Consider the following 24,058-nt stretch of genomic DNA (forward strand, 5'->3'; position numbering starts at 1 on the left):
TCTGTTCAGGGTGGCGGTACGCTGTTCCTGCCTGGGTGCAGCCAGTTCTTCAGCTATCGCTTCCCATGAGCACTCGATCTTTATCTTGGGCTGTTGAATACACGCCCGAGGGGAAGGCAGCTGGGTCACACGGTTAACGGCCGAGTCCTTTCCCTCAGGCCTTCATGCAGTGTTCTGCTGAAACCATCTACCAGGAGGTGATTCTGCAACCGGAGAGGATGATCCTGTGGAATAAAACAGTGGCAGCTTGCCAGGTACGTGCATTGTGCAGTAGGGATGTCAGCGTGTTGATGGCTACTCGATGAACCCATAAGCCTGGGCTTATTGGTTAAACTTGTCAACTACATGCACTCCCCCTCCCCCTTGCTGCCTCTGGATCAGAGGCAGCAGCACGGTGCAGGGAGGGAGTGGAGCCGATCCACGTGGGGAGCTGGCTTTTAAGCCAGCTGTCTGTGCATGCCCGGCTCCGTGGAGCTGCCTGCTCCCCCCACCCACTTGCTGCCTCCCACAGAAGCGGTGGGGGAGGATAGGGGAAGCTGCCTGCCCAAAAGCCTCCCGGCGCCGGCTGGAGGAGCCTGCCCTCCCTCGGCAGTGTCTGTGTCCAGGATGCGAAGGAAATGCCTGCTTGCTGTACAGGCGGGCAGCGCCGATCATTTTCAGCCCCCGAAGCCGCACGTGGCCACGCGAATCCTGAACTCTCCAAGGCTGCCCCTAAAGGCTCTTTTGTTTTGGATCCGTGGGCGATTTTAAGGGCAGCTGTTGGCATGTGTGCGGCTTCCCAGGCAGGGGGAGAGGAAACGTCTCTTGTTCTGTCCCTCGCTCAGATCTTACAGCGGGTGGAAGATAACACCGTGATCTCGTATGACGTTGCGGCTGGGGCTGCCGGTGGGGTAGTGTCACCCAGGTGAGTTTACTCCGCCCCAGGCGTACAAGCCCCTACAACACATCAAGGAGCTTTTTCATGAGGGAGTTCAGCCCTCGTCTTATACGTGAAATACACAGCAGAACCCAGAGGGCATGTCTAACCTGCCCTGTGGGTGGGTTACCTAGCAGAATGACTTGCCCAGAGTCCTGTGCCAGATTGATAGCCAAGCCATACCCAGAACCCAGCGTCTGGCCCAGGCACTAAATATCTGCTCTGTCCCTCGAGTAACCATCATGGCATCTCCATGGTAAAATACGTTTGCCACGACCTTTTCCTGGAGGGCTTAGATTGAACGTGGCAGCTTCCATGTCTGTGCTGTCCGAAAGCTCCCAGGCCCGGCCATGTGCACTTGGGTAACAAAAATGATTCAGGGTTTGGAACGGGTCCCATATGAAGAGAGATTTAAAAAGACTTGGATTTTTCAACTTAGAAAAGAGGAGACTAAGGGGGGAGATGATAGAGGTCTAGAAAATCATGACTGGTGTGGAGAAAGTGAATAAGGAAAAGTTATTTGTTTCCCACATCATAAAAACTAGGGGTCACCAAATGAAATGAATAGGCAGCAGGTTTAAAACAAACCAAAGGAAGTTCTTCTTCACTCGGCGCACAGTTAACCTGTGGAACTCCTTGCCAGAGGATGTGGTGAATACTAGGACTTTAACAGGGTTCAGAAAAGAGCTAGAGAGATTCATGGAGGTCTGTTAGCCAGGATGGATAGGAACAGTGTCCTTAGCCTCTGTTTGTCTGGCGGTGGGTGACAGGGGAGGGATCATGTGAGGATTACCTGTTGTGTTCCCTCCCTCTGGGGCATTTGGCATTGGCCACTGTCGGCCGACAGGACACTGGGCTAGATGGACCTTTGGTCTGACCCACTGTGGCCGTTCCTATATTCCTCCCCCCCTTTATTTCCTTAGGGACTTTGTAAACGTGCGTCGCATTGAAAGAAGGCGAGACCGCTATATTTCCTCAGGGATGTCAACCACTCACAGCTTGAAGCCTCCGCTGTCCAAATACGTCAGGTGAGAGTTTGGATTAGTGGCACGGGGAAATGTCTGGTTGGGTGGTTTTTTCCAGATCACTCATGCTCCTGTGGACTATTATCTGTTCAGTGCAAACAGACACTTGAGTTTAAAGAAGGAAGCTGGAGGGGGGGGGCCTTTTCTTGACACTGTGAAATGGAAACAGCCAACTTTACAAAAACTCTGGCAGCCAATGTGTCTGTGGCACTGTATCCTGCTTCCTGTGTCCCTCTTCCTTTGTGTAGAGAACAATCGGGGAGCACTCAGCATGTGGGTGGGGACAGCCGGCTGACTCCACATGGAATGAGCTGTCACAGGCGGACAATCGCAACTTCAAAGGGGAAATAAGCCGCTGGACTCATCATGTGTTTTGTCTGTCAGGCGCGTGCCCTGGGGTTCTGCATGGTTCTAATACAGGCCCCGGGACCCAGAGGGAGGGAGCGTGGGGTGTAAACAGAGGGTGCTTCCATAGGCGGGGAACCGCACTTGCAGCACTTGCCAAGCTCTCCAGCCGTTCTCCCCTCCCAAACTCCAGTGGCCGGCAGCCTTGTGATACATTAATCTGGCTCTGCATCTCTTCCGACAAGGCCTCTTTGTTACAGTCAGGCAGCGCCTCAGGTGGAGGGTCAGCAGCTCAGCGCCTCGCTCCCTGACTTTGTTTTTCTGAGTAATCGGATCAGAGTCATTGACATTTAACGCCCAGGCTCAGGCCCGGCCTCCCGTCTATGGAGGCGCTGGGGCTTTTCAGGCCTCGAGACTTTTTGTTTTTAAGGCTGTAGCCAGCAGAAATCCCCCCTGGCGTGAAGCAGAGACGCGGTGCCGTGTCCCTGCTCTTGATCCCACCTGGAAGGGCGGGGGCCTCTCGCCTTTCGTCACAAGTCCGGGCTGGGTCCGTAGGCGGGCTCTGCCCCACCAGGCAGCCCAAGAGTGGTGACCAAGCTGCCCAGCCATCGCTGCCCCGACCCCATGGGGTGTGGTTCTCTCAGCGATCAGCATGGGGACAGGGTTGCCAGGTGTCCGGTATTGACCCGGACAATCCGGTATTTTCGCCTCCTGTCCAGTTAAAAAAAATAATCAGAAAATACCGGACACCTAAAATGTCCAGTGTTTTCTGATTATTCTCCCCCCTCCCCAGCCAGGAGGTGAAAATACCAGACACCTGGCAACCCTACACACACTCAGCAACCGGGGCCCCCTTCCCCTCCGCTTACCTGGTTCTGCAGGGAAGCTGTCTTCTGGCATGGAGGAAAACAAGATGTCCGCCAGCAAAAAAAGGCCCCAAAGGCCTTAAAGGGGCCATGCTGGTTTTTTTTGTTTGTTTGTTTTTAAATTGTCAGGGTCCTTTTTTTGCTCAACTTTGGTCTCCCCCCCCCCCCCCCCCTTTTTTTCTCAACAGTGTTTGAGGTTTTTTTGGGGGGGGGGGAGTGTTTGGTATTTTTGGTTAAACCATCTGGCAACCCTAAAAAGGGTGTGTCCAGCGACTGTCGTGCTGGTGAGACAGACACACGCACCCTCCCCTCCAGCAGCCGGCGGAGACTCAAGGCCCCCTGTCCACAGAGCAGCTGTACAACAAGGCAGCACTTGCCGTGTGGGCAAATACGGCCGTAGTGCCCCCGCCAGGCGCGGAGGGGAGTCTGCCGCCTGTTGGGCGTGTCGGCGGGCGTTGGTGGAGGTGGCAGGGCGTGTAGTGGCGTGGACAAGCCCACTAGGCCCCACCCAGGCCTCTGGGCCTCGCTGTACCCATCTGCTGGGAAAGAAAAAGCTGAAGGCGTCAGATGAGAGTGACTCTCCACGTGGCAGCTGAAGACGTGGCCTTCTCGGGCAGCACAACCTCCCCAGTTTGCTGCCTAGTTAGGTTTGCCCAGGGACTGCTCCAGCACTGACTTCCTGCCTCTTCGGGCACCCGACTATGAATCCTAAAACTGGAAGGGACCTCGAGAGGTCAAGTCCAGCCCCCGGCCCTCACTGCAGGACCACGCACGGTCTAGATCAGGAGTGGGGAACCTAAGGCCCAGGGGCTGGATGTGGCCCCCAGCTTGCCTGGATCCGGGGCTCAGGGCCCCCCGCCCCACTACAGGGCTGGAGCACACACCATCCACTAGGCTGGGCCCCCTAGGCTCTGGGGTGCGAGGGGAATGCAGGGAGGGTCTTGCGCCTTCTCAGTCAGGGGCCACGTCAGTGAGGATTTGGTTTGGTTTTGTCTACGGCCCCCGACTGATTTTTCTGTGGGTCAGCAGCCCCTGACCCAAAAAAGGTTCCTCGGCCCTGATCTAGAGCATCCCTGCCAGGTGTGTGTCCAACCTGCTCTTCAATATCTCCAGGGATGGAGATTCCACAACCCCCCCCCCCAGGCAATTTATCCCAGTGTTTGACCCCCTGATGGGAAGTTTTTCCTAATGTCCAACCTCAACCTCCCTGGCTGCAGTTTAAGCCCCTTGCTCCTTGTCCGGTCCTCAGAGGCCCAGGGGAATAATTTTTCTCCCTCCTCCATGTAATGGATCGTTAAACTGTGCCGGTGTCTCTGTGCTGCGCGGGTGCGGCTGCCCGGCAGTGTCTGTGGTTGCTCCCTCGAGTCCACAGAGCCTCACAGCCGTGCCCTCTTTGTGCCGTTCCTTTTCCCAGGGGCGAGAATGGGCCAGGAGGCTTCATCGTCCTGAAATGTGCCAACAATCCCAAAGTGTGCACCTTCGTCTGGATCCTCAACACAGACCTCAAGGTAAAGCGGGTTCCCCCTGCGCCGCGCGCCCAGGGCTCCCTCGCCCACGGGGGGGCCTGGCTCCCTCAAGACTTGCAAGCTGTGAGCGCTAATCCCCGTCCAGGAAGGCTCAATGCTCTGGCAGGAAGCGGCCGCCAAACCCGCCTTTCATGCACCTGGTCCCCGTGGCAGCTGGGCTGCAGCCCGGCGCCGAAGCTGTGGAGGGTTGGCCACGTGGGTGCAGCAGCCACGTTCGAAAACGACTTTGGGCGCCGGGCTTGGGACACCTTAACAGGGCCTGATTCTTCCAGGGGCAGGTGCTGAGCCCTGTGGGAACATCCAGCCCCTTGCAGGTCTGCCAAACCGGGTCCCCCAAACCAAATGGTGGCCTCAGCGCCGTGCAGAGCAGACATGCAGGGAGAGGGACTGTGCGTTCCTGCAGGGAGCAGAAGTAAACAGTTGATCTTGCTGTCCTGCTGCCTGCCCACCCTTGTGTCTAGCCGCCCGCGATACAAACGGCCTCTCCCGGCCCTCCTGGAGGTAGTGTCTGCACCCCTGGCGACAGGCACCTTCCACGCTCCCATCCGGAGGTGGGCGCTGCAGGGCTGGGACCCTGCTGTCCACTCGGACCCGGGCAGCGTACAGAAGCCTTGGTGGTTGACGTGGTAACCCGCTGCTGCAGCAGGGCAGCACAAAGGCCTCATTCATCTTCATCGGGGGGAGCCGATTGGCTGCGCCGCTGCTTAACGGTGACGGAAAAGCACTTGAAAAATCCACTGTCCGGCTGGGGGATGAAATCGGGGGGTAGAGTAAGAGCAGCCACAAACCAGCCGCACCTCCCACTCAGGCTGATGTGCCCAGGGCTCTGTGTCCTGGTTCCCTGGATGGGAACTGGCTCTGAATTTGTTCAGCCTCAGCAGCACCCAGCTGATGGCAAAGGGTCGTGGCAGCCCGCCTGGGCCGTGCGACAGCCTCAACTGCCTGCCAGGAAGAAACTTCTGCCGCAGGCAAGCGAGTCCTAATGGCCTGTCGTGTGGCTCACGCCAGCCTGGGGCTGGCCGCTGTCGGAGACCGGGTACAAAGCCAGGGTCCATCCCTCCTGGCGGTCCCCCTGCTCCCGAAGCAACGCCTGCGAAACTGACTCCTGGCTGCATCCTTTGTGATGCAGGCGGAGGGCTCCGGTGAATTTGTTCTGCTGCTTTGCTATAAAACCAACGCCTCTGAAATGTCAGTGGATCAATCCCAACGGTGTGCCAGGGACAGCCTGTGTCTTACAGGTTGAACCTCCTTCGTCCGGCACCCTCTGGACCGGACCGGTGCCAAACCCCGGGATAGGAACCGCGGATGCACTTTGCCAGCAACATAAACCCAGTGTTTGTGTCTTGTTTTCCGTAGGGTCGGCTTCCCCGCTATCTTATCCATCAGAGCCTGGCAGCCACGATGTTCGAGTTCACCTTCCACCTCCGGCAGCGGGTCGGTGAGATCTCGGGCAGGTCCTGAGAGCCCGGCCTGCCGCTCCTCGGGGCCTTTTTACCTGGCCGCCGGCCAAGTGGGGAACCCGTTCCAGGCATCGGACAGGGACTGCAGCCTCTTCCCTCCCCCAGGAACGGCTGGGCCAGACCTTGCGCCGGGGGGTGGCGAACCCCGCACAGACTTTACAGGCGCGCAGGAAGAGGCGTCCCTCCCTCATCACCCCTCCAATCAAGGATCAAACTCACTGAGCAGCTGTGGGAATTGACAGAGCCTGTTTGGACCGAACTCTATGCTAAAAGCCCTACTGATCATGGTTTCCCCCTCCACCGCCTGCCGCGGGGGCGGGTCCTGGCTGGATACCCCCCCCCCCCCCAGCCCTCCCATTTGTCTCCCGTCCGTTTTTTAAAATGTTCTGCGGATCGTCTGTGACTCTCATGCGCCTGGAGCGACCGCCCTCCCTGAGACGCCTTGCGGCGGCGAGGGAAAGGCGGAGCCAGGCATCCCGGTTCATGGCGCCGCTCGGAAGGGTGGAACGGCGACTGTGGGAAACGGACCCCTACGGGGGGGCGTGTTCCCCAGCCTTGGCTGCTGCTCTGCTGGCTGGTCACGCCCGGTGGGCACTTGGCTGCCCCTTGTCATTCCTCGCCTGCCGGGGCTTGGGACGCGGGCGCACGCTGATCCAGGGCGGTTTAGTGCAGCTTGGGAAGAGGGTGAGGTTCTCTACATCCCCTGCTCTTGAGCCAAGCAGGCAAACGGTTAAGAATGAAGTGCCCGGCCAGAGGGGGGCCCTCCCCTCTGGCACCCACTTTTTGCCCCGGTATTGCTGCTGATCCTCATGTGGGGTCCACAAAAGGCTGACGTACCCCGCAGCCGCGCTAAAAACCTGTACAGCCCAGCCGTGGGTCTGCAGTGGGACCAGGCCTGGTGGAAGGGCACCCCAAGCAACCCGCCCCCCATAAACACTAGTCAGAGAGCCCCCACCCCGGTTCTTAGCTGGCTGTTGAAGCTCTTTGCCTGTCCCTAGAGCCCCGCTCAGGGGCTCTGACAGGGAGGCTTAGCCGAGAGTGCTGGCCCCCGTGGGCCGGGAATGGATCTACGTTCAGAAGGACGGCCGCCTTCGAGGAGACATTTCAGCCCAGAGGGAGCAACCTTGGCTGGCGGGGAGGGGAGGGGAAGGCGTCGGCTCTTGGGCTTCCAAGGGGGCGCCGGGGTTTTCGAAGCAAGTCCCCTGCTGTGGGCGAATGCTCGTGAGCCGGGGCGCAAGAAATAGGAACCTCTGCTTGTTCGCTGGTTGCACCATGAAACCCCTCCTGTCTTCCGTCCGCTCCCTGCGCTGACCACGCCGCTGGCTCGTCCCCCGCCCGGCGCAGGCCTCGGCGTGACGCGAGTGTTCGGGTTTTTCCACCCCGGGGGGGTGTCGCTCAACTAACCTGCTGCCTGGACCCTTTGTACCTTCGTCCAATAAAACCCTACAGCCGAGAAGAGCCTTTGACGTGTGTCACCCGGTTACGCCGCGCCCCACGCTCGGCTGTCACCCGGCGAGCAGCCATGCTTAAGCGGGTGCAGCCGCCCTGTCCCGGAGCAGGGCCGGGCAGGGAGGCGCAGAAGGGGGTGGGGTGGTTCACCAGGCAGAAGGGCCCCGGATGCTTGGGATCCTGCTGGGGCCTGGGACGATGGTGCCCGGGGCTGGGTAGGAGGCTGGTCGGTGGGGAAATGAGCAGAGGGCCTCTGGGCACCCTGGCCTGCATTTTGCAGCTTCTGGCGTGGGGAGTGATGAAGACGGTGGCTGCGCCCCTTCAGCCCTGCTTGGTCCAGAGGCATCGCCGGAGGCTCCGGAACTGCCCCTCCGTGCCCCACAGCTGCCTCTGGCCCCTCTTCGTGAAACAAGCCCATAACCCAGACCCCACCGCAGCGCGGCCAAGAAGCCAGGTCAGCTGAACTTCGCAGCCGACCTGTCTTTGGGCCTTCCGAGCAGGGGGCAGCTAATGCTGCATCCTGCCCGCGGCGGAGGGAGCTTCCCCCCCTGCTCCCGCCCTCGGGGTAACGGCGGGGCCAGGGAACAGTGACTCCCGGTATCGGGTGCATCCTGCAGTTCTCGGGTGCAGGGGAAGGCGCGTGCGTCTGGCGGGATTCTGCTCAGCAGGGCGCAGGACAAGGTGCTGCATCCGGGCTGGGGGGGGAACGCTGCCCCCTGCTGTGCTAAGGTGGGTGCGAGGGCTTTTTCCAGACTCAGGCGCCCGGCTTCCTCCGGCCTCGGCATCCCTTTGCCCCCGGACGGGTCTCCAGCAGGGTCGCCACCTTTTGGAGGTGGAGGGGATGAGGGTGGCTAACGGAGCCGTGAGCGTGACCTGCTCGCACGGTGGCCCGTCAGCTGCAGCCGTGAGGGGACACGAGCGCGGGGGCCGACGGGACAGCCCTCGTGCGAGGAGAACACCGTGGATCACGCCCATGCACGCTCCTACGTGGGCAAAAGCCGTGGGGAAGACCGATTTCTCCAGGGACAGCTCGGTGGCCTGAGCCGGCTTGTCCTGCCCGGCTGGCAAGCCCTGAATGTCGGCTGACAGCCCCTATCCCACCAGGGCCCAGCTGCTCCTCCCAAGAGGCCCTTGGCGAGAGGACATCCCAGCCTTGCCTGTCCTTCCCGGGCGTGAATCCCCCAGCCAGGCCTGGGGGGGATTCCCAGCCGTTCGCACCACGGGTTTGCTCTGTGCGAGGAGAGGAACAACCCCGCTTTCATTGCGCTGTAACCTCCAGCGAGGCACAAAACCTCCTGGTTAGCCGGTCGGCCGTCCCCTTGCTCCGGGCGGCCTGCCCTGCTGAAGGGGGCCTCTCACATGACCAGGGCTTATGACTTGCCTTTTTCTGAAACCGAGGGACACGGAGTTCCCCCCTCGCCCTTCCCCAGAGCCGTTGCTCTGCCGAGATGCGCTGGCGGCCCGGCGTGCTCCCCATGGACACTTAGACGCCGGCAGGATGGATGTCTGGCACCAGCTCTGCTGTTGCGCCTGCGTCCAAGAAGAGCCCGAGAGCAACCCGCTGCTCAGGTAATTAATTGGGGGAGGCTGCGTGGGGCGAGGGGCAGTCCTCTCCCCGAATAATTAGCTGCCATCTCGGTGGGGAAACTGAGGCCTCCAGCAAGGGTTGATGGGTGTGGCTAAGCTAGGGGTGGCACCGCGTCCTGTTCGGTGCTTTAAACCATCTGGCCCCTCGGCCAGATCTGGCGCCCAGCCTGCCTAGATTCCTCTCCCCGAAGCTCTTGCACCCTCCCCCCCAGACTCTAACTCTGGAACCTCCCCCAGAGCCTCCAGGTCCCCCACAACCTGCCAGGCTCTGGTGTGCGAGGGGAACGGGGGGGGGGGGTCTTCCTGCTTCGTCGGGGGCCCCGCGACGTTGGAGTTTGGGGGTTTTTTTGCTTCTCACTTACGTGTGGCCCCCTGACCCGAAAAAGTTCCCTCGTATCCTGCCCTCCCCTCTGTTCTGTACGACTGGGAACTGAGGAAGCGGCCCTGAGCAGTAGAGTCCTTTGACTTCACAGCCTGGTGCTGCAGCCCCGTCCACCTTCAAACCCGGGGCGAGGGGGCTATGAAAAGTCCCATGTTGCTTTTGGGCAGAGCGGAGAACTTTAGGCCCGTAGCTTTTAACAACTGACGTTCTGCCTCGCGTCCTGCTGTCTCCCGTCCCACCCCTGCGGCCGGTGTCACCCCGGCACGCCTGGCTCTATGCTGGGTGTCCCAGTGCTGTTCCGGAGCGGCCGTGCTCCACACCAGAGCCAGCCGCATTTCTGCCCTGGGGGCCTGGCCCTAAGCGTGTGGCAGAGCAGCAAGATGTGGCAGCCCCCAGGATGGGGGAAGATGCACTCAGGGCTGCCTGGCAGATGCCTCTGACCCCCACTTCCTAATCACCTTTGCCCCCCTTCCCTCTAGTCCAGAGGCTCTCAAACGTTTTGGCCCGCAGCCCACCCTGCTCAATGCAGACCTCTCTGCGGACCCCCAGCCCACCACCATGATGACAAAATGGGGGGGGTGCCTGGGAGGTTGGGCGGGAAGCCAGCGCTGGTGGGGGGAGGGGCGAGCCCACGGCCCACCTGCAGGCTGGTTGCAGACCATGCGTGAGACCCGCTGCCCTAGAGCAGGGGCACCAGCCAGTCGATCGGGATCTGCCAGTCGATCTTGGAGCCTCTCACAGGGGATCCTGACTGGTTTGGCCAAGCCAAGTGCTGGCACTTCAGCTGCCCCTCCCCCTGCTGCTGCGCATCTCCTGCCCCTGCCCCTGGGAGCCTCCTGCTTGCTGGGCAGGGCAGGGCAGGGCGGGGGGGGGGGGATTGATGTCAAGGTGCCCCCTCCCACCCTGTATCCTTTCTCCACCCAGCAGAGGGGGCACAACGGGCTGGGAGGGAGTTTCCTGGCTGCCTTGGGGAATGGGGCAGGGCCGGGGCAGGGGTGACCCTGCCTTAGCCCCACTGCGCCGCCCAGCTGGAGCCTACATCCCAAGCTCCTCCCCTAGTCATGAACCCCCCTCCTTGTGCTAGCCCCGAGCCCCCCTGCATCCCAACGCCGGCACCTAGAACCTCCTCCATCCCCACTGCTCAGAGCCCCCCGCACGCTCCAGATCCCTTAACCCAAAACCAGAGCCTGCCCCCCAACCCGCTGCCCCAGCCTGGGGAAAGTGAGGGAGGATGGAGAGAGCGGGGGCGGGGCCTTGGAAAAGGAGGCGGGGCCAGGGTATTTATAGGGAGATAGATCAAAAAGTGATCTCGGGCTCAGAAAGGTTGGAGCCCCCCCTGGAAGGCGGGTGGTATCTTCGGTGGGGGGCTGAGGGAACGCCGGGGGGGCGACCATACTGGGGCCCCCAGCCACCCACGTGCCTCGGGATTTGCAGAGGGAGAGTTTCTGCTGCTGCCACCCCGGAGCTGGGCTCTCTCCCGCGGGCGCGTACCCCACAAAGATCGAGGGGGCTTTTCAGGCCTCCCCTTTTTATCCCTCCCCCTGGCACCTGGGGCAAGAAGCCTCCGTCTACCCATGTTGGTACCCGCCTGCCCCATGCCAGTGACCCCAAGAGATTTTCCTGCAGGCTCAACTGTCTCTTGGAGGTGGGGACAGGAGCTCCCCCTATTTTCTCCCCCCCCCCCGGCCACATGAGTGTGGGGGGAGGGGGAGGGGGAGGGGCATGCCCCAGCACTGGTGGGAGGTCGGGCCCGGGGGCTCATGGCTGCAGGGGGAACAGGTGAGCAGCGGGGGGCTAAGGCAGCTCCCTGCCTGGCCTGGCACCACAGACTGTGCTGTGCCCCAGAAGCGGCCGGCAACAGGCCCGGCTCCTAGGTGCGGGAGGGAGCGCACAGGGCTCCGTGCACTGCCCCTGCCCCAAGCACTAGCTCTGCGCTCGCATTGGCTGGGAACCTGCTGCGGCTGCTTCTGGGGCGCAGCATGATCTGCGGGGCCAGGGGAGGCAGGAGGCTGCCTGAACCCCCCTGCTGTACCACTGACTGGGAGCAGCTCAAGGTCAGCCCCTTCTGCCCCCTGCCAAAGCTGGACCCCCCCACGTCCCCCCCCAAAGCTCTCCTCCTCAGCCCACCCAGGGGCCTGCCCTCTAGTCACGTCATGCTGGGGCCCGGCATTGACATTTTCTTCAGCAGGGCCGTGAGAGAACCCGGTGCCCTAGGCTGAGAGCGGAGGGGAAGCCGGGTTCGTCTGTTTCCGCAAAAAGAAGTCGTCCAGACTAGCGCGTGTAGCTTTTGTGCGCTGCAGCATCTCTCTGAGCTGGCTGGCTCCGCTGGCGCCCGAGCCCCCGGCCCGGCGCCCGAGCCCCCGGCCTGGCCCAGCCCCCCCGCTCTCTCGCCCGGGCCCGCTCTCCTCTCGTTGCAGTGAGATGCTCCGGTATTTCGACCAGCTCGGGAAGCGCAAACGGGCCCAAGCCACCAACCTGTGGAACGAGCCGGCGGACGACACCCACATGGAGCGGGACGACGACCGCGAGCTCTACAACCTGCTGCAGAAACGGGCCAAGCTGCGCCGGGGCTCCGAGGTCGGTGCCCTCCCTCCCCCTGGCCCTTGGGAGTTGCTGAAGGGAGCTTGCTGCTTCCCAGGGGTGGTGCAGGGTGGAGGGCACCACCGGGGGCCCCGGCAGCCCTGCCTATTGGGCGTGCCTGCCTCTGCCCTGACCTTTAACAAGTCCATGCCCCCTCTCTGCCTCAGTTTCCCCTCCCAGTCGCACTGCTTAGCCTGGGTACGGTTCAGAATTGGGCTGTCTGGGAAGGTCCTGCTCTCCCTGAGCACCTCCAGGTGCTACTGGGACATGACTCCCCTAGAGGAGTGAGTGCAGAGCTGTGTAGGATCCTTGAGGCACACAGCTGGGCTGGGGGGGCAGATTGCACTCTGGCTGGCACATCTACCAGGCTCTGAAATGCCCTGCCCTGCTCAGGATGCTCTGCTCCTGGTTCCTCCGAGCCTTCACAATAAAGAGCGCCGCTGTGTCGTTGGGGAAACTGAGGCACGGCGAGGGTGCCGCTCAGCCCAGGGCACATAGTGGAGTGAGTGCGGCGACTGGACTCCAGGACAGCTACTTCCCAGCCCCCGCAGTCCCAAACTCCAGAGCCCCTTCCCTTCCCGGAGCCAGGAAGAGAACCCAGGCGTGCAGGCTGCCCTGTGGAACGCCCCACCCGTCTCCCACACCAGCCTGGGAGCAGGGTGAGGGCGAGGCAGCAGCACCGGGCCACGGGGGAGAGCTGGCGCCGTTGGATTTCCTGGGCCTGACCCCTCCCTGCCCGACGGTCCCTCTCCATAGGGCTACCGCCGGCTGAGCTTCGACATCAGCGCCCACCGCCAGATCCGCCGCGAGGTGAAGGACCGCTGGAGACAGATCCTCGAGGCCTTGGGTACGGCGCCCACCTCCCTGCAGAATGGGGGGGAGGGGAAGGACACTGCGCCCGCCCCAATGTGTGGGGCCCTGTCCCCACAGGCAACACGGCCGCGCGGGGCTCGTTCAACGGGCTGCAGGCCCCACGGCGCACACACTGTCGGGCCCAGAGAGCAAACTTCACCCTGCCTCTCCTGAGCAGTCTCCAGGACACCAGCCCTCCGGCTGGTAGCAGTAGTAGGTTCTTATCTGTGGCCCACACAGCACAAGCCTGGACTCCTGTGGGCTCAGAGGCCTCCTTCCTCCCGTCCCCGTGCAGGGTTCAGCACCGAGGCAGACGGCCTGCTCGACGTCACCTCCATGGCCTCCTACAGCTCCCTGCGCCAGCCCCTGCGGGCCCGCCAGCTCCTCGCCGCCCTGGCCGAGCAGACCAGCCTCTTCGACCGCCACTGCAGCCTCCCCGAGAGATACCTCTTCGTGCTGGTGCGTGGGGCAGAGGGGAGGGGGCTGCCCCAGCAACGTCCTTCCCCCACCCAGGAGCAGCCCCCAGGCTCTGTGTCTGGAGGGGAGTGAAACCTCCCCCGCTGCAATCCCCCTGCCGAGTACGGAGTTTGCAACTGCAGGGAGGGATGATGGGCAGTGTTCCCTGGAAGCTGAGTGCTTGCGCGAGGCTGCCCAGGAGCGGTCCAGGTGCCGCTCAGCTGATGGGCACACACAGCTGAGCACAGCCAGCAGAATGTGTTTCTCTAGGTGGTGCACATCGGCACATGCCTTGGTGCACATCACAACATTTATTCCACACACAGATGGAAACTCTTTGTGGGAACATTGCTGATGGGTCAGGGGGATGTGGGTCCCTTCTACTGGTCGCTGTTGGCACCCTAGCAAATTCCCAGCCCTGCAACAGCCTCACCGACCATGAAATCTGCTGGCTTCCTGTGAAATCGGGTCTTGTGCGGGCTTCTCCCTTAGGTGACACAGATTCAAGAGGGAGACGCGTGTTTCTCAGAGGGGGGTCCTGCCCCTAAGGGGAGTTGCGGGGGCTCAGAAGGTGATTTGGGGAGGGTCACAGTTTTGCCAACTTCACCTCTGTGCTGCCTCCAGAGCTGGGCAGCCTTAGTCCTAGTCCTTCGCCCCCCAGCTGCCCTCTTGCCTCCCCCCATCCCAGCATGGCTGTCTCCCCTCCCCAGGACCGGCTGCTCACCCTGGACGCAGGGGATGACTTCCTCTCCGCCGCCCGGCGGTACTACCCCCTGCAGGCAGAGGAGGGGGCCCCAAGCGAGGACGAGCCCCCCAGCGCGGAGGCCGTGCTAGTGACGCTCAGCCCGGGAGCCCACCTGGTGGAGGAGGAGGAAGAGGAGGAGGCCGCGGTGCTGGATGAAGAGTCCCTGCTGGTCAAGCTCATGGAGTGACACTGCCCGGGGGGGGAGCCGCGCTGAGGCTGAGAGCTGGCGGGGAATGGGCAGGGCTGGGCGGGGGGTTCTCGGCCCCCGGCTGCCCCCTCCCCAAGCTGGGCTCAGGCTGCCTGGGGCGGAGCTGCCGGCCTGTTGGGAGCGAGGGGCTGGGGGTGCCTGTAGCGTGGGGGTTCTATGCAGCCACCTCTGGGGTGGAACGCAGCGGCTGCTTCCCCCCGTCCCGGCTCCTGCGTGAGCGTTACCCGGCCCGGCGGGCGGCTCGGAGCATGTCTTGGCCATGGCACGGGGGGTGGGGGGGGGGTCATTCTAGAGTCATAAACGTCAATCACACAAGCCGGGTTTGCTGGGGTCGTGGTCCCGGGGCGGGGGGAGGGGGAGGGTGTTTCCACTTTCCTGATGTGGCTTCTCTGACAATCCCCCCTCCCCCCTCTCAGCGCCCCCCCTTGCAGCCCCCTGCCCCCCTCCACCCGGACCAGGCCCCCACCCGACCAGGCCGGTCCGTCCCTTACGCTAATTGTAACGAATGACTCGTTAGCGGCTGTACGCGCGGAACGGCGCGCGGGTAGGATCGTGTGTCCCCGCCGGGAGACGGGGGCTCGCGGGGGGGCGGTGGGGGGGCCCTGCACAGCATTGGGGGGCGATCCCCCGTCTAGCGCTGGGGGGGGGGGTCCAAAGAGCACGGAGCAGCCTGGCTCCATGCACCGCCCTGAGATGAGCGGTCTCCTCCCACGGCCGCGTTCCAGCCCCCGGCTGCAGAGACACGGGGGAGCGGTGCCGCCGGGAGGGCAGAGCTGGGGTCCGGAAGGGCCGTTCCACCCCCGACAAAAGGGTCCCCCCCCCCGTACTTCTCCCCCACCCCGGCCCGGAGTCAACATGACTCTGGTCCACCGGGCCCAGCAGCCCCGTGCACAAGGTGCATTAGTGGGGGGGCTGGGGGGGTGGAGAGAATGTGACCCCCAGAAGGGGCGCTCACAAGCCCGTGTCTGGGGGGGGAACATAAGGCCTGGGGGCCAGATCCAGCTGCCAGCTTGCCAGAGGCTTGGTTGGGCCCTCCCCCCCCAGCGTTAGCGGTCTCGCCCCCCTCCCCACCCTCTCCCCCGCTGGGCCCCCCTAGGCTCTGGGGTGCGAGGAGAACGGGGGGAGGGTCTGTCTCAGTCGGGGCCCGTCAGTGGGGGGGTTGGGGGTTTTTTTTTGGCTTCGCCTCATTTGCGTGCAGCCCCCCCCCCGTGATTTTTCTGGGTGCCAGCGCCCCCCCCCCCCGACCCAAAAGAGGTTCCCCGCCCCACATTGGAGTCATGGGTGGAGAGTTTTGCTCTAAAACCCAAAGCAACCCTATTGCCAGCCCTCAAGGGGGCGAAGAAAAATGCAAAACTGTTACCCCGGGAGGGGGGGGAGGAAGGGAGGGGGGGCCGGTCCCCGCTGCCGCCTGCCTGAGCCTGCAGCGAGCCTGAACCAACAGCCCCAAGGGGAGGGCGGGGCCGTGGCCCGCGGCGGGGCCGTCTGGCGGCGGTCACACCGCTGCGGCCCCGGGGGCGAGCACACTGGGGTAGCCGGGCGCCGGGCGCCCCTCGCACACAAGCCTGCGGGCAGCTTTGCCCCGGTGCGTCTCGTGTTCTGCTGCTGGCGCGCCGCTCGGGCTCCGGGCTCGTGACACCAAGGGGGGCAGGGGCAGGAGGAGCACCCTGGGGTGGGGGGAGCAGGGCTCCTCCAGCCGCCCCCTTGCAGGGTGTGCTGGGGGTCAGTGCAGGAGGGCGGCAGTGGGCCCTCAGTGGCCGGGCAGGGGCCCAGAATAGCCGGGGCCCGCCCCTGCCCTCCCAACACTCTGCAGGGCTGGGGCTCAGCCTGGCCGTGGGGTGGGGTGGGGGGGGCTGTGCGGTCATGACAGGGCCCGGCTGGCTGTGCCGCCTGAGCCGCAGACCGGGCATTGCCAGCCGCCGGGCCGGGCGCCGGGAGGAGGATTTCTCTGCACAGGGCCAGGTGCTGACAGGCTGCTGGCTGCGTCGCCGCATTGCTCGGGGGGTGCGCATGGCTGAGATCCCCCTCGTGCCATGGGACGTGGGAGGAGGCAGGACGCGGGGGGGGATGAAGCGGGAATGGGGCAGCGCCCAGGGGAGTGGGAAAAATCGGGGGGGGTCCCCCTTGCACATTGCGACGGCTCCCCTGGATTCACAGCGGTTCTGTTAGCAAACCCGCAAGTGCTGCCCTGCCCCCCCTTCTCAAGCTCCTCCTCTTGCCCCCCCACATAGACCCCCCTCCCCCCGCTCTGGCTGTGCAGCTGGTCTGTTGGCACCCAGAGTGTGATCTGCCAGGGGAGGCGTAGAAGTGAGCAGGGAGGGGCTAGGCACAAAATCACCCGCCCCCCACTAATTGCATTAACCTCTGTGTTGGGGGGGGGGGCGGAATGGCACAGGGCACAGGGCAGCGCGCCCAGCGGGTAATCTGTCTCCCAAGGCTGGCTGGGACAGCACCCGGATCAGCTGCTGCCCGGTCAGGTGCGGTTAACTGGGTGCTGGGCATGCCTGGCTAATCCCAGTGGCTTTGATGGGCCCCCGCCCCCTGGGCCGCTGGGAAGGAGGCCAACTTCATTCCCCTACCGCGCTGCAGGGCCGGGGCCCAACAGGGCCATAGCCGGCCTGTTGATAGGACACCGGTGGCGCAGGGGAGGGGGGCGAGTTGCGGGTGCCCACAGACATTCACTTACTAAGCGAAGAAACTCAGGGTCCATCCGAACCTTCTTTTTAATTTCGTACAATTGGGGGGGAAACGGACCGACTGATGTGCTCGGGCGCCGGGTAACGGCCAAGCTTTGGAAACCGAGTCGGCCTGGCCCAGAGCAGTGTGCCGTAGGTGTGATGTGATGCCGCAACCTGCCCGTAAACTGATGTTGGTTTCTCCCTGGTGCATGGTGTCCGAATTGCGGAAAAGCGTCTGTGCCAATCTAGATGCTCTGTTCCGAAAATGCTTTTATTGGAAAACTTTTCCGTTAAAAGCATTTCCGGAAAATCATGCCAGTCTAGACGCAGCCTAGCTGTGCTTTGAGTCACAGGCGTAGGTGGGGTGGAAATTTAGGGCCCAGCTTCTAGGTGGACAGCTGATGACAGACTGTGCTAGTGTAACCCGCACTCCCCCTGGGCGCGGCACTGAGACCACTCAGAGAGGGAGGATGAGTGTGCTGCCTTCGCAGAGGGCCCGCTGGCTTTTTAGCTCATGCTGGAGAGGTTCATCCACGAAGCTCCAGAGGTCCCAAGTTCAATTCTGCCCGTCGACACTCCACTAGCTCGGCCCCGCCCACAGTGCCACGCCCCCTTCCTGACCCTGATGCCCGTGGATTTCAGGTACCCGAGTGATGCTGCGGGCCACTGAGGCAGCACCACGCCCCTGCTTTGGGTGGACATGGACGCTAAGCGGATGGGCTGCAGCTACGCTCCTGCTTGAAGAACAGCCATTTCTGATTTCACCTCTTCAGTCTCCCATCCGAGCACATCGGCCAAAGCGCACCCCGATCCCCGTCTCCGGGAGCCTGGCGTATGGGTGGAATGTGTTGCTGACACGCTCTCGTGGGACGTGGGAGTTCTCAGAACGTCTCCTCTGCAATTTACTGCTGGTTGCGCCAGCCAGACTGCGGCGTGTCTGGAGCTGCTGGTATTCACTGGAATCCCGAGGAGCGCTCCGTGATGCTGAGAACTTGAGCCATTTGGCGGCACGTGTAAATGCTGCCTCCATCGCACGCGCACCGTCAAATTGCTCCCTCTTTTGTTGAAGAGCTTCACAGGCAGGTGTGATCAATTCAACTCCTTTAGCAAGTCGCCTCATCAGGCTGTAACTTTAAAAACAGAGCCGGCCTGTGGCACCAAAGAGACTAACAAATGTACTGGGTGATAAGCTTTTGTGGGGTAAAACCCACTTCATCAGAGGAGTTGGAGTGGAAATGCAGAATCCTAGGTATATATCACAGCAAAAGCCATTAGCTGTCAATTGTAGGACCTGTGTTAATGAAGCTAATTGAGCAAGGCTGGGTGTGTCTCATTCCTAGCACTGGAATTCATTTATGTGTTCAACACTATCAACTTGGGCTGGAATAAAGATTTTAACAAGTTAACACACTACAAAGGCAATTTCCCCTGCCTTTGATATTCACATTTCCACATCACTTGCTATTGAAATTTTGTAAGAACATAAGAACGGCCGTACTTGGTCAGACCAATGGTCCATCCAGCCCAGTGTCCTGTCTGCCAACAGTGGCCAATACCAGGTGCCCCAGAGGGAGGGAACACAACAGGTAATCTTCACATGATCCCTCCCCTGTCACCCACCTCCAGAGAAACAGAGGCTAGGGACACCGTTCCTACCCATCCTGACTAATAGCCATTGATGGACCTAACCTCCATGAATCTATCTAGTTCTTTTTTGAACCCTGATAAAGTTCTGGCCTTCACCACATCCTCTGGCAAGGAGTTCCACAGGTTGACTGTGCGCTGAGTGAAGAAAAACTTCCTTTTGTTTGTTTTAAACCTGCTGCCTATTAAATTAATTTGGTGACCCCTAGTTCTTATATTGTGGGAATAAGTAAATAACTTATTCACTTTTTCCACACCAGTCATGATTTTATAGACCTCTGTCCTATCCCCCCTTAGTCTCCTAGCCTTTTCAATCTCTCTTCATATGTGACCCGTTCCAAACCCCTCATCATTTTTGTTGCCCTTTTCTGAATCTTATAGATGCCGAAGAGCTGGTTTTCAAAACGCAAGTCTGGTTTTGGGGTTTTTTTTAATCCTCTTGCCGTGATGACATCGTTATTCGGGGAGGTGACACTCCACTCCTTTCTTAGTTTCCCACCATTCAGGTTTTCCTTTTACTTTCAAGATGTTTCAGTGTTTTCTTAGTAACGTCAATAGTTCACCCGGGTCTGCTCGTAGATTGTACAACGCTAGTTGGAGCTAGTTCTAGTGGCTGGGGGAAAAGTCCCTTCCAGTCATGGCCCCGTCCTGAGTCCTCCTCCTCCCTGTTCTAGTGGATCTTAGCAGCCCAAACTAGGAGCAGTTTTATATGCACAAGTACGTAAACTCATAACCATGGTGTGGAGCCAACCCTTGGAATAGCGCGCGGGTTCAGAACACGACAAGCTTTCCTGAGAAAACTTGCTCGACTTATTACACAGTAACATTGTATACAAAATAGAACCGTTTGATTCATCTGCATATTTGGGGGGGCGTCTTTGTTCTCCCCGAGGGTGCCACAGAAATGTCGGCATAGCAACAAATTACCCGCCCCCCTGCTTCTCTCTTCCTTGCTGCCGCTGCATGCACTGGGGCTGAGCCTTTGCCGGGGGAAAGTGCAGTTTTCCAATCGCAATATGCAGCTGCAACCCGAACCGAACCAGCTCCCTTTCCGCCAGCATTGCCTGGGCCTGCATGCAGCAGCGCCAGGCCTGGCTAGTGTATTCCGGCTGCTTCTCCCCAAAGCAGCGCAGCGCCCTCCGGGGTTGGGCTGAGGACAATCCATTTGTGGGGGAGCTGGTCTGTGCATTTGGAGACCTCCGGTCCAGACTGTCTCCTCCTTATCTTCAGTACAGGTTGGACCTCCCTGGTCTGGCACCCGAGAATTTGCCGGACCAGGGGAGGTCTCCTGCCACCGCCCCCAAGCCCATCGCCTGCTGCCAGCAGGCTGCCCCAGCAGACACGCCCCTCCAGCAACCTGGCTGGGCTATTCACCCAGCTGCTGCCGGGTCCCTGGGCAACCCAGGCTCCTGCTCCTGCAACGGGGCTCTGGCCCCACTTGCTCTGGGCTGCCATGGGGCTCTGGCTCTGGACCCATTCTCCATGGGGCTACCATGGGGTTCCAGCTCTGGCCCCGTACTCTGGGGGCTGCCATGGGCCTCTGGCTCTGGCCCTGGCCCCATACTCCATGGGGCTGCTGTGGGGCTCTGGTTCCAGCCCCACATTCCATGGAACTACTGTAGATTCTGTCTCTGGCCCCATACTCCATGGGGCTGCCATGGGGCTCTGGCCCTGCATGTAATGGGGGTTGCTGTGGAGCTGCCAAAGGGCTCCAACCCCAGTCCCATGCTGCCCCCAGGCTCCCAACACTGTTGCCCCCGGCCCTGGCTGGCCCTCCCACCCAGGGGCTCCCGGGCTTTCTGGTCCAGGAGCATCCCGGGTCCTGCCAGACCAGAGAGTGCCGGGTTTTGGAGGTGCCACCTGTATTGGCATCTGCAGTGGCTGCAGCGCTTGGGCGAGGAGAGGCCCCGTGACGAATGTGTCCACTTTGAGCGCTGTTCATAGCCCCTGTGAGGGTCTTGTCCTCGAAGTGGGTTTCAGCGCTGGGGGTGCCCCCAGTCCTCGTGGGGGGCTGGGATTCCCTTCCCGCAGGGGCGGCAGGTGAAGGCGCAGCTGAGGAAGGCAAACCCCGCCCCGCCCCTTCCACATGAGCCCCCCCCCTTCACCAACACCCCCCCTTTGGAGCCAAGCCCCTCCTAACTCCCAGCCCGGTCCTTCCTGGCCCCCTGGAGGGTCGGGGAGTGTAGGCAGAGTTAGGAAGGCAAAGCCTTCCCTTGCCTGCATTACACTGCCCGTGCGGCTTCCCGGCAAGGAAAAGGCCTTTCGGCGAGGCTCTGAGGCTGTGTCCCTGCCCCACCCCCCAGCACGAGGGGCTTGATCTCCACAGCCAGGGCACCGACCGGGGGGAAAGAAAGCAAAGCCCCATAGAAACAGGGCTTCCAGCCCACCGTCTCTGGGTGAGGTCACAGAGACTGGCTGGATTCCGCCTGTGCACCCCGAGGGCTGGCCCCACAGATGCGCTCAAACCCGGGGGCGGGGGGCATGACAGTGCAGCACACGCACACACACTCAGTGCCAGCAACACCTCCCAAAATAGCTCCCGGGAGGCTATTTAAACCCGGCCGAGTGCCCAGGGCTCAGACGCAGCCGGGCTCCCACAACCAGCCGGACGCGGGCACCCCAGGCGGGCGAGCGGGGCGAGGATGTTCGGGAAGAGCGTGGTGCTGCGCAGCACGGGGCTGCTCTCGGGGGCCGAGCTGGGCGCCCGGGTGCAGGAGGAGGACGTGGAGCGGCTGGAATCCTTCACGGCCGAATGGCAGGACCTGTCGCTCTCCACCAGGCTCGAGGAGGGGTGAGTGTGGGGCACACGGGCAGCAGGGCAGGGCCCCGGGCTCCCGGCTGCTGCCCCCCCCCCCGTCCGGGAGAGACGTAGGCCCAGCTCTGGGGCAGCCCCCCAGCCCTGGGTCTCATGGGGGCGGGGGATGGGGTGGAGCGAGGCCCCATCTGTGCCCCCCCAGGCCTGCAGGGCAGCTCCCCCATCACGGGCGCCTCTGGAGCTCAGGGCACAAGGGGCCCCAGAGTCTCTCCCTGCCCCGTGACCCCAGGGGTCGCAGCCCCCCGGCCTCAGGGGGCGGGTGGGGTCCTTGGGCTTGTCCGGCTCCCGGCTCTCAGGGGCCGATGGGGGGCAGCCGGGCGCCGCTCCCGGGTCCCTAACGCCCCCCCTCTGCCCTCAGCTGCTCCCGGCTCTCAGGGGCCGATGGGGGGCAGCCGGGCGCCGCTCCCGGGTCCCTAACGCCCCCCCTCTGCCCTCAGCTGCTCCCTGCTCCCAGGGGCCGATGGGGGGCAGCCGGGTGCCGCTCCCAGGTCCCTAACGCCCCCCTTCTGCCCTCAGCTGCTCCCTGCGGGAGGTGGACGAGCGGCGCAAGGAGACGTACTGGCAGCAGCAGGAGAGGCGCTTGGTGGTGCAGCGCTCGCCCTGGCTGGTCCTGCGGCTGGGCTGGCTGGGCGAGCCCCTGGCCCGCTACCACCTGCCCTACCAGCGGGCGCTGCCCCTGCCCCTCTTCGTGCCGGCTGACCTGAGCGCCAAGGCCGAGCGGGGCGCCACCCCGCCCCAGCTGCGCCAGCTGATGGACTTGGAGCGGGCGCTGGCCGGGGGCGCCCTGCCCACCGGGCTGTGCCCGGACAAGAGGGGCCTGTCGGAGATCACCAAGGAGCTGCCGCCCGTCGTCCCGCCCAGCCGGCCCGACTTCGGCAAGGGCGGCTTCTCCCGCTCCCTGTCCCAGGAGGCGCAGAGGGGCTGAGGGGCCGGGGTCCCTCCCCACGCCGGGTTAAGCTCATGGCCCCTCGCCCTGCCTGTCTTAGCGCTGGGTCTCCACAGCACCACACTGGCTGCCCGGGTGCCCGGGGCCCTGCCCCTCGCCCCGCTCCCCTTAGTTGCCCCGGCTCCGTACAAGGGTAGCGGGTTCGAATCTCCTCTGTTAACCCCTCCTGCGGTTCCTGGTTGGGGCTGGAAACGGGGGCGCCGGGACGCAACGGGCTTGTCTACACGGCACCCCCACAGCTCCGGATGTGACTCCGGATCAAGCCCAAGGCTGCGTTTCGTCCACACGGCTGCTAGCTGGAGCCCTGCCCGCCGTTGCCATGGAGACGCTCCCCAGGCCCCACAGTGGGCAGTGTGGAGGGGCCGGAGCTCTGGGCCGGGCTGAGCGTCCCCCTGGGGGGCTGGGGGGTCCCCAAGGAACGAGCTTTGAGTGCTGAAGGTGGGGGGGGTCTCACATCCCTGCTCCTGGAGGCGGGGGAGGGGCTGCAGCTACCCCTACCTGCCCCCCCCGCCAAGGGGGCAGGGGCACAGGCAGTGTGGTGATAGTGAGGGGGCAGGAAGGGCCGGGGGGGGGCAGCACCCCGGCTGCAGGAGGGCCCCACAGGAAGGGATGGAGCAAAGGGGCCCCCAGGGGGGAGCCGAAAGGCTAATCCCAGCCCCTTCTGTGGGTCGTGGGCTGGGGGGGCCGCGATGGAAATCAGCCGGGGTGGGAGTGTTGGCTGACCCGGTGCCACTCCAGGGACGGGGGTGGGACCAGCTGCCCCTGGGCGGGGGGGGGGGGGTTTCCAGCCATGTGGGGTTTTTTTCCTTGTATGGCAATAAAATTCCAGTCCCGAGCCCCCGTCCTGCCTTGGTCCCATTCCTTTGGGGCATGTGCGCCGTCGCCGGGGGCTGCACTGAGCTCCCCCCCCAGCTGGATGGGTGCTGAGCTAGCCCCACGCAGGCACTGGCCACAGCTGGATGTGCCTCTGGGCCCAGGGCACCCGCCGAAGGGCTGCTGGGGCGTTGTCCAGAGCCGGCGGCCTCCTGGCAGGGTGGGAAGAGGCCGGGGGGGAGCCGGGTGAATCCCACAGGGACCGGCAGTCGGGCCTGGCTGGAGGTACCGTAGGACTGGGAGCCTGGAGTCTACGCCCAGCTCTGACATGTGACCACGCCCCCCAGCTCAGTGCCTCAGTTTCCCCACTGTCTGCCCATGGGCTCTGCTTGGTCCCTGCCTGCCCAGAGGCCATGGTGGTGGGGAACAGTGTTTTCGGGGGTAACGAGCTGACAGGCCACAAAGGTTGGGGGGACGTTCTGTTCCCCTCCCTCACTCACACACAGCACAGCCCAGTGTACCCCCCCACCCCCGAGAGGCTGGCCCTCGGAAGGATTATAGGGGTTGCTGGGGAGTGAGGGGTGAGCCCTGCAGGTTGGTGCTGGCGCGTCGCTTCCAAAACAGCCTCCTCGGCTTCGCTGGAGCAGGGCAAGGCTGGGCTTTCCGAGCCGGAGCCAGAGCCGGAGCCGGAGCCGGAGCCGGGACAGGGGCAGGGGCAGGGGCTGTGCCCGGCTGGCGGGGGGAAGGGGGGCCAAGGCGCTGTGCAGC

General features: G+C 62.9%; 3 protein-coding genes across 8 annotated transcripts in view; all 3 read left to right on the plus strand.

Annotated features, from left to right (window-relative positions):
• The window catches only part of STARD3 (StAR related lipid transfer domain containing 3), a 40,494-nt gene extending 32,900 nt beyond the window's left edge, over positions 1-7,594 (plus strand). For all 5 annotated transcript variants that reach the window (XM_075911660.2, XM_075911661.2, XM_014570636.4 and 2 more), the window contains exons 11-15: positions 159-254; positions 825-904; positions 1,840-1,944; positions 4,567-4,660; positions 6,035-7,594. In XM_075911660.2, the coding sequence (XP_075767775.1) occupies positions 159-254; positions 825-904; positions 1,840-1,944; positions 4,567-4,660; positions 6,035-6,139 (480 nt within the window). In that variant the 3' untranslated portion in view covers positions 6,140-7,594. The remainder of the gene's footprint in view (positions 1-158; positions 255-824; positions 905-1,839; positions 1,945-4,566; positions 4,661-6,034) is intronic.
• A 167-nt stretch (positions 7,595-7,761) lies between these two features.
• On the plus strand, positions 7,762-19,561 carry LOC142821028 (melanoregulin-like). 2 transcript variants are annotated; one of them, XM_089774051.1, is made up of 5 exons: positions 7,762-9,156; positions 11,974-12,133; positions 12,893-12,983; positions 13,284-13,447; positions 14,224-19,561. In XM_089774051.1, exons 1-5 carry the CDS (start codon positions 8,960-8,962, stop codon positions 14,374-14,376), a joined length of 765 nt encoding a protein of 254 aa, XP_089630177.1. In that variant the 5' UTR covers positions 7,762-8,959; the 3' UTR covers positions 14,377-19,561. The 2 variants fall into 2 exon arrangements, with proteins under 2 accessions (XP_089630177.1, XP_075767780.2); XM_075911665.2 differs by having other exon boundaries at positions 14,155-19,559.
• A 1,770-nt stretch (positions 19,562-21,331) lies between these two features.
• TCAP (titin-cap) lies at positions 21,332-22,810 on the plus strand. Its single transcript, XM_075911404.2, has 2 exons — positions 21,332-21,507; positions 22,048-22,810. The coding sequence occupies exons 1-2, from the start codon at positions 21,359-21,361 to the stop codon at positions 22,454-22,456; spliced, it is 558 nt and encodes a 185-aa protein (XP_075767519.2). The 5' UTR covers positions 21,332-21,358; the 3' UTR covers positions 22,457-22,810.
• The last annotated feature ends 1,248 nt before the right edge of the window (positions 22,811-24,058 follow it).

The sequence above is a fragment of the Pelodiscus sinensis genome, chromosome 29 (assembly GCF_052426305.1).
Source record: "Pelodiscus sinensis isolate ZL-2025 chromosome 29, ASM5242630v1, whole genome shotgun sequence".
Lineage (NCBI taxonomy): Eukaryota > Metazoa > Chordata > Testudines > Trionychidae > Pelodiscus > Pelodiscus sinensis.

What these genes read in the sequence shown, in the direction of transcription:
- LOC142821028 (XM_075911665.2), top strand. Translation starts at nt 8,960, where the DNA reads ATGACTTGCCTTTTTCTGAAACCGAGGGACACGGAGTTCCCCCCTCGC. An exon ending in GAGAGCAACCCGCTGCTCAG is followed by an intron (nt 9,157 to 11,973) that starts GTAATTAATTGG and finishes CTCTCGTTGCAG; the next exon opens with TGAGATGCTCCGGTATTTCG. An exon ending in AGAGATACCTCTTCGTGCTG is followed by an intron (nt 13,448 to 14,154) that starts GTGCGTGGGGCA and finishes TCCCCTCCCCAG; the next exon opens with GACCGGCTGCTCACCCTGGA.
- TCAP (XM_075911404.2), top strand. Translation starts at nt 21,359, where the DNA reads ATGTTCGGGAAGAGCGTGGTGCTGCGCAGCACGGGGCTGCTCTCGGGG. An exon ending in TCCACCAGGCTCGAGGAGGG is followed by an intron (nt 21,508 to 22,047) that starts GTGAGTGTGGGG and finishes TTCTGCCCTCAG; the next exon opens with CTGCTCCCTGCGGGAGGTGG.